We start from the raw sequence: 9227 nt of genomic DNA on the forward strand, positions 1-9227 counted from the left end.
CATCATTAAAATTGTTAATTGAGTTGATGATTTATTAATAAAAGAGGCGATTTGTTATAAAATTAAAAATCTTAGGAGATGGAATGTATTTTTCAAAATCACCAGGGAGATTCGTATTTTAATCAAACCTCAAGGGTATATTTGTAATTTACCCTTATTTATTTATTATTTTGTATAGATCATGCACACATAAAAAAAAAAATTATAAAAAAATAATCAAAGGAAAAATGAGGACAATTTAATATCCATAATTATTTAATTTTATAATATTTTTTTATAACATGATTTTAAAAATAAATCATATAATTTTTAAAGAGAAAATATGATAAAATTTATAAACTTCTTATCCTAAGAGAGTGCATAGTAGCATTTCCTTATAATTACAGTTACAGACTTGGAATTGAAAATTTAAACCAGCCAACTATTCAAATTAAATAACAAACTTTTCGAAATAATTCATGGTGGTACAAATGCATAGTACATTAACCCTTCTTAATTTGTAAATTCAACAATATTTTCTCTTTGATTATGCATACTTCATTATCGAAATGAGATCACCCCAACATGTCTTGTAGTTTCCGAATGAAACCATTAATATAAGAACTATCAAGATTTTTGCTCGACAAGAACTCTCTCCATTTGCTATGATTAGCCTTTACCTTCTTCCCCACATCACTATCAACGTCCATTACCAATCTTACTGCCTTGCAAACACCTTCTCTGGTAAACAACCCATCTTCCTCACCTCTCTCCACTTCTACTCCAACTTCCAAGTCTCCGCCCATCAATCTTGAATTGATAATCTGATCTCCATATTGTGGCATTAGCACCAATGCACACTCACACACCAAAGCCTCCAATAGAGAACCATAACCACAATGAGTCACATTGCACCCCACAGAAGGGTGTGCTAGAATCAATGGCTGTTGAACCCAACCTCCGTGAACTACCCCTCTTCCTTTAGTCCTCTCTTGAAACCCGTCCGGTAACGCCTCATCGATCTTCTCCACCCCTAGTGGCGGTTTTAGGGCGGCAAAAAAGGGCATACCGGTGACCTCCAAACCCAGAACCAATTCTTGAAACTGCTCTTTTTCAAGTACACATTCGCTTCCAAATGAACAGAAAATCACTGTTTTTGCTTCAAAACCTCCCAACCACCGTTCCCATCGTTCTTCTAGGGTCGAAATTGACTGCACCGGAACCACCGGCCCGGCCAGGATGACTGGCTTTCCATACTGCTTTCCAACATAATCACAGAAATGCCCTTCAATCTCTGCACAAGTTTTGAAACTGATGGCATCACAGTCACTTCGGCATATTATAATGCGTTCCGCGAATGATATGCCAGTAGTACCAGATTGATCTAGCCCTAGACCAGCCATGCCACGAGCTTCGTGTGAACTTAGTCTAATGGAAGAAGGTGGGAAACCAAGTGGTGGTTGAATCAGATCAATTTCTGTCAACTCATAGTTTTCATGGAGTTTTTTCCCGGGTTTGAGCGTGTAAGCGACCATTGCTGGGCTAACGACGTTATAAAGTATGGATTTGATGCCTAAACCGCGAGCCATGGTTGGTACCCAGTAAGCCAAATCATAGAATATAAAGTGGGGTTTGAGACCTTTCAGAGAAGCTTCAATGGAGGGTTGTGTTAGATCCATGGCAGTCATGAGGAGAGAGTGCAATGGATAAGAAAGATCTGTTGTTGTTTCAGCACCATGAGGGAGGCCATGAACATGTGGAACTGTGACTGGAATGAAAGTGATGAGGTCTGGGTGGAGATTGAAATGCTCAAGCTTGGGTTTTGTGTTGGTGGGTATGAAGAAATAGATTCTATGGCCTTTCTGTGCAAGTTTGTTAGAGATGTGAAGAAAAGGGGTTAGGTGTCCCATGGCAAACCATGGGAACATGGCTACCTGCAAGTTTTTGGCAGCCATAGCTTGCTGCTGACGGATTACACAACTTGGGGTTTCATAGAAAGGATAGGATTTTGTGGGTTTAAATACTTCAATTCTTCTGTTTTAAAAGGATAAAGTTTTAGGTGGTGTTTGGTTTAACTTTCTAAAATTAATTTCACTCTTGCATTTTATTACTATATTTGATTTCAAATTAATTTTAAAATATATTTTAAAAACATATTCAGTAAATTATCAGTTTTTAAATTTTTTATCTATCCGGTCGTCCACCCAAATATCCTTCCGGATGTTCGTCTAGTCGTCCGGTTGGTTGACCGAAATAGTATATATTTTTTTTACAATTGTCAATCGCCACTAAAAAATTATATTTGTTTTTGATATTTTTTAAATATAGAAATTATTTTTGTAAACCAAAATAACAAATTATTTTTTTGAATTGAATTTTAAAATGAGTTTGATTATGAGTTTTCAGTAGAATTTTGAATTTTGTGTTTGGTTATGAATTATAAGTTTTTCAATTAAGTTTTGAATTTTTTTTTCCCCAAAATTCATATTCAATTAACTTTTCTCATTTCATATGTCAAATCAAAAATTTAAAACTCAATTTAAATCTCTTTTTAAAACTCATAACCAAACAAATTTTCTTTTTTTAAATCATAATTCCAAAACTCACTACAAAAAATTAAGGTTTTAGAGTTCAAAATTTAAGGACAAAATTATTTTTTAGGGACCAAATATTTTTGTTTCGAAAAGTGCCGTTATTATATTTTTAGCTACAAAAATTAGACATTAGTGATGAATTATTATCCTTTCGGGATCAAATTTTGTCTCAAAAAATAATCCATTTTAAGATCACATTATTTTGTCTCTAAAAGTCTATTTATTAGTGACATTTTTAAAATTTTGTCGCTAAAAGCCTTATTTTAGACTTTTTAAGACGGTCTTTTAACAACTATCCTTATGACGATACAAATTGGTCCATAAATGTCTTTTGCAACAAAATTTTCATTTTTAGAAACCAAAATATTTGGTCTCTAAATCTCTTATTTATTGTAGTGACTCACAAACTCAAAATATAACCCTATTATCAAATCCTAAGTTTAAAACTCTATCAAACACAACCTTAGTTTTTATTAAATTAATAAACCAAAAAAAAATAAAAGTGATAATTCTTACAATTTAAACTAAAGGTTGGTCTTTCCTCCGGTTTAAGATCTGAATTGGATTGGAGGGTGTTGTTTAGGCATATGGGTTTATCATGAGTTTCATTTTGATGATTTAAACTGTTTATTTTGTGAGAATATTTCGTATATATTATTCACAAAAAATTAGATTGATCTAATAATCTTTATCTATTAAATGTATCGCATTTGTTTACAAAAAAAAAATAGACCGTAGTGTATTTTTTTTAAATATGCAATCTTTTTTTTTTTTGTGTGTGATAAACATAATAAATTGAATATATTATGATTATCAGATCGATATAATTTTTTTGGACACATAAAATTATACAAAATAAAAAATTATATCATCAAAACATAACCTATAATGAACCTTATAGACTTAGACAGTACTCTTCAATAGGAGTGTACACGGGTCGATTTGATTCGGATTTATCCACAGCCCGGCAACCGAACCGAATGTATTAGATTGAAGAATTGTCACTTGAGTTGATGTGAACCCACAAGCCATTCGAAATCGACCGAGGCAAAGCCTTTAGTTCAAAAGGCAATCACAATCGTTCATAGCCACCATCGACATACACCATTGCCATATTCGTTGAGTACTACCATCACCATCGTCGGTGTTGAATAGCATCATCACGCCCGTCAATCAGCACTGTTACAATTGATTTCCAGCAATAGAGGTAGATTAAAAGAGAAAAATGTTTCAGGAAGGAAAATCAAAGATGAATGTTTGTCTTTATAGAGGGAGAAATATCAAAGGGGGTGATATGGGAAGAGAGAGACATACCGTAAATGAGAGAGTAGTTAAGAGAACAGAAAAAGACGTGTTTGTATTTTATCGGTTGGATCGATTTAGTCAACCCTTTCTTTAACATACTCGTCCCCAATTGATTTGAAATTTTTTTAACAATTTTACAATCACGGCTGATTGAATTTTCAATTGAAACCGATCATCACATTTCAATTCAGTTCGAGCTGATCGATTTGATCAGATTGACGAATTTGGTGCACACCCCTTGCGTTCCTTTTGTTGTTGTTTTTGTGTTGTCTTGGTTTGGGGGTTAGTTGGTAGCTCTCCGACTAATGACATCTTTCTGCAATATTTTATATATTAATAAAATGTTAGTCTTTTTTTTTAAAAAAAAAAAAAAAAAAAAAAAAAAAAAAAAAAAATTGTTGATAGTGCACAGTTGTTGATGCATAATCAATGATGGATCTTGGGGGTTGGGGGCTGCCGCATTTCTACAAATTTAAAAAAAATTATATATTATATTAGAAATTTTAAAATAATTTAAAATTATAAGAGTTCGCACCCTAGTTTTTTTTAGATAATTTCGAAATTATATAGAGTAACTCTCGATTTTTCAAATTATAGAGTAGTCCTCTTAAAGTCTCAATTCTGAATCTGTCCCTGTACATAATGCAAATATATTTGAATATTAAATCACGTGCTGTTGGGCTCGTGGGGCCCACTACGGGTCCCGTTTTGATAATCTGAACCGTTCAATGTGTAGAAATCGTCGAGTACTATATATTTGTAAAAAATCACGTTGATCGGATATCGATAGCTACGTGATCAAAACAGTTTTTTCTCAACCGTTAATTTGTTCACCGTCTAATTTTTTTAATACGAAACTGATTTGATCATATAGCTATCGATATCCGATCAACGTGATTTTTTACAGACATATAGTACTCGACGAGTTCTACACATTGAAACGGTTCAGATTATTAAAATGGGATCCGTAGTGGATCCCCACAGACCCAATAATACGATCCAGTCCGATCCCAAACTGGACAGAAGCCATACCCTAAAATTATTTATTATTCATCCACGTGATCCGCAAGGAGCACTTCTTTATACATTTATTGACAAATCTAAATTCAGTAACAATGGGTTAGAATATTAAAAAAAAATTATTATTTTTATGTCTTTTTAAATTATCATATAATTATCTTCATTACACATTACTAGAAGTAAAAAGTGAGTTTAGAAAGGAAATTTGTATATTATTTTCTTAAGAGCAATTCTAATTCTGCTTGCAAAATATCCAGTAAAAGTATAGAGGAAAGTACTATCTTAATTTTTCCAAATAGTTTAGTTGATATGTACTTCAACAGCACTCTTTATTTTAATTAACAATTAAAAATTAATTTAACTATTTTAAAAAAAAATACTACAAAACATAAATAAAAAATATGACCTTTTATGATGTATGCATCTAGTATTGATATAATTACTAACGTCACATTTGTAAATATTTTTTTTTTAAAAATATATATTATTAAATTATTTTTAAAAATAATATTTTATACGATTATACTTTTAAATAGAGAGATGAAACCATATTTGATCTTTAAAGGACTAGTCGTTGAAGGGCTGGAGTGAATCAAAAAAAGACAAACTATCCATAGCTCTGTAGAGTGAGGTTATAAATTACAAGCTCAATAAACAGAATGTCTCAAATGTCGAATTTATTTCCTCTATAAAAGTGTTCTAATAAATAACAAATGAAAAATGAGATACAAATTCACTTTTAAAACTCATTTTTTAGATTTAATAATGTGTAAGTGATATAATTGGTTAATAATTAGAGAATATATGAAAAATAGTGTTATTTTTAATATTTTAATTGATATGAAAAATAGGAAAATTAACTACATTCTTGTTCGCTAGATGTCTGGGTAACAAAACATGTCTAACCATAAATTTGAACATAAGACCGTATAATGACTTGAATAGATATAAACAAAAAACAATTTTAAAGAGTAAGTAGATATCAGAATTCACATTTTGAGAAATCGATATGAATAAACTGCATATAAAAGGTAACAATTTTTAATGACCAATGGCCCACCTGAATTGTTATTCTTCTATGGAGAGAAGTACATAGATGAAGCTAAAAAAATATTTTGCAATAGAAAATCACAAAACTCAAATCACACCGGCATTAAACTAATAGAAAATCACAAATCTTAGTTGGTAAGCCATTATATGAAGTCAAGCGAATAATGGGTGAAATATGATCGCATTGACAACATTCTTTCTAATTATCACAACAATTTTTTTTTATTTTAAGAATTATCTTGTTGATGTACATGAGTGGTCACCACCATTATTACAATTTATTTGAGTGAACCCCACAAGTTTATTTTTTTTTCATTTATTTATTTCTTTATTTATTTCTAATTTTATTGATGAACTCAAAAGCATGAACCTTGATGAGTCCGGATAGTCTGCCGTGGTTGTCTGCGCGGCACTTTCAGCGGCGGTCCAAAACGATCGTTTTGGACTCATTTTTTTTTTTTTTTTAATTTTAAGCCTCTTTTTCTTCTCTCTCATCTCTTAAATGTCCAATAGAGCCCAAACACACAGAGACGAAGATGGATGGCGAGAGAATAGATTCAACTCAGCACCATCACCAAAATTTGCAAAATTATCTACACCTCTTCCTCTGTTATCAATCTCTCTCTCTCTTTCTCTCTCTTTCTCTCTCTCACACACACACACACACAAGCCCTAGCATTGTAATGTTGAACCAGATCTGAATTTCATTCAAAAGAAATACCAAAATTGAAGATACGAACACTGCTGGAGCATTTCAAGATCAGATCCGAACCAAACTTAGGCCAATCAAACTCATATCAGTACAAATCAAACCACCTCGAACACAAATTTAAGAGATTCAGACCAAAAAAAAGCATCAATCAAAAAATATATATATATGTATATGTAAGATTTATTTTACAAGAAGTCATTTGCAGAACTATTTGATACAATATTTGCAAGAATATATATTTGATACTGTAACAACCAGAAAATTTAAGTTATCCCTTAAATGTTATACCGATATTATGGTTGTATATGATAATGTATTATTAAATAAATAATAATAAATACAGAATCTAATTTGGCATTGGATTATCAAATATGAGATTAAATAGGGATTATTATTTGGGGCTAAATTAACAGAAATATGAAATTATAATACTAGTTGGGCCAAATTAAAGTTAAAAATAGTAAATAAATAAATATAAAGTAAGAGTAAATAAATATAAAAGTAAGAGTAAATAAATAAATAATAATAATAATAATAATAATAATAATAATAATAATGGGTGTGGTAGTAAAATAAATAAATAATTTTCTATTGGTATATGATAGAGTGAATTTAATGAGGGATTAATTTATTTATATAATTATATTAGAAAATTGGGTCAAAGTGTAATTATCTTAAATATTTATTAAAGATAAGTATAAATTCATATAATTTATTATCAATTCTGGAGAGGGATACACGGGCCACGTGTTGGCCAGCTAATATTCTTACCTCCCTATAGGGAGGAGGTGATCACTGTGTGGAAAGAAAAGGAAAAAAAAAAAAAAAGGAAATGAAAGGAAAAGAAACTAAGAAAAGATGAAGAAAATACTGGAAGTCAAGAAGGTCTTTAATAATGGAAAGAAATAGTGATGTATTAATTTTAAGGTGAGTTATATTATACCTTAAGTTACCATTATGTATTTTACGTATGTTTTGAATTACCATAATATATTTTATACAAGTTATGTTTTATTAGTTATATTAATACGAGTTATGTTTTATAAATATTTCAATTACGTGAATTAATTTCTAAACTCTATTTGTTAAATGAAACCCATGGATATATTTGTTTAATTTTTAATGATTATTTGACTATGACCATATATATAATTATGTTTGTAAGTACCACCACGGAAGTTCTACGTCTTGGGGGACTTAAATAGCCATTGACTTCTGTTTGGTCACTTTGTGGCCCTCTATTGTCATAGATCTATTGATCTCTGTTCTGTGCGGAGCAAAGTGCTATGCGAAGATAAATGCTACACTATTGTGGGAGCCACCTCTATAATTCGTACAAGCCACCTATTGAATCCATACCTCTGTTCTGACTGTCACTCCTGTGACCTCTGTTCTATTCTGTTCGGTACTATGGTTATAATTATTTATTTACATAATCTCAGTTTTGCTACTTAAATGATTATTTGTTCAGACTAAGTTATCTTAAATATTTTAGTTACATAACTATCCATAATTATTTTGTGTCCCTTATACTCTTGGCATGATATTTCTCACTCTGCCATGCACTCATAGCTGTTTACCAATTTTCAGGAAACAATTCAATTCAGAAATAGCTTTTGGAAAGTTATAGACGCGAGGCTGCAAAATAGACACACACAGCACTTTAATGATATTTTTATATGTCAATATCGACCTTTTGGTCAATAAATTTTGTAATAAAAATAAAACCTCTAATGATTTTTTTGGTACCCTTACTTAAATATTATTTCCACTCGCATTTATTAATTTGTTCAAGAATTGACCAAAGGTAACTTCAGTTACTGGCCATCACGATACTTAATCTTTGGGTACGGGGAGCGGGTCGTGACAAATGGTATCAGAGCAATGGTTTATAAATAAATAAATAAATAAATCATCATTGGAGCATAGGACACACGCACATTTAAGAAGTAGGATAGAGGGTAATTAGTACTTAAATATTATATTCTGTTAGTTGATTTAATTATATTATAATTTTATATGATTTTATATATCTATATATATATATTAATTTTTTTTTGGTGCATAATTTGTGAAGGATATATTTGTTATAGCAAAAAAAAGAAAAGAAATAAAGAGTGTCGGGCTCAAGCACTCACCAAAATTATAATATAATTAAATATATAGAATTTCCAGTTCAGTATTAAAAAAAAAATTCATTTCGATTTTTTTTAAAGTGTGTTCAAATTTTAAAAATACCAATTTTGAAACTATTTTCTATCAGTGGAAAGCTTACGGATTAAAGAAATGGGAGTTCATCTCAAATTCCTTCAACTCCTGCATATGATTCTGTCATTTCACTTCCAATCGCTTGTTTAATTGTATTCTCATTTTATTTTATTTTATTTTATTTTATTTTTTTGGAAACAAAACTAATAAATTTTTTTTAAAGTCACTGATTGTTTCACATTTTGCTCAAAACAATTTTTGACAAATAGACGGTGAGTTGTTTTTTGTAAAGTTTTTTTTTTTTGAGGTAATATTTCCTATCAGATTAATCATCGAATATATATTTATTAGAGTGCGCA

At 30.5% G+C, this 9227-nt stretch overlaps 1 protein-coding gene across 1 annotated transcript; it reads right to left on the bottom strand.

The window, feature by feature from the left end:
- Window positions 1–430: 430 nt before the first annotated feature.
- On the bottom strand, window positions 431–2030 carry LOC114282855 (cyanidin 3-O-galactoside 2''-O-xylosyltransferase FGGT1). Its single transcript, XM_028225620.2, has one exon. It carries the CDS (start codon window positions 1932–1934, stop codon window positions 555–557), a length of 1380 nt encoding a protein of 459 aa, XP_028081421.2. The 5' UTR covers window positions 1935–2030; the 3' UTR covers window positions 431–554.
- Window positions 2031–9227: the final 7197 nt, after the last annotated feature.

The sequence above is a fragment of the Camellia sinensis genome, chromosome 9 (assembly GCF_055761805.1).
Source record: "Camellia sinensis isolate YWXY chromosome 9, ASM5576180v1, whole genome shotgun sequence".
Lineage (NCBI taxonomy): Eukaryota > Viridiplantae > Streptophyta > Magnoliopsida > Ericales > Theaceae > Camellia > Camellia sinensis.

What these genes read in the sequence shown, in the direction of transcription:
- LOC114282855 (XM_028225620.2), bottom strand. Translation starts at nt 1,934, where the DNA reads ATGGCTGCCAAAAACTTGCAGGTAGCCATGTTCCCATGGTTTGCCATG.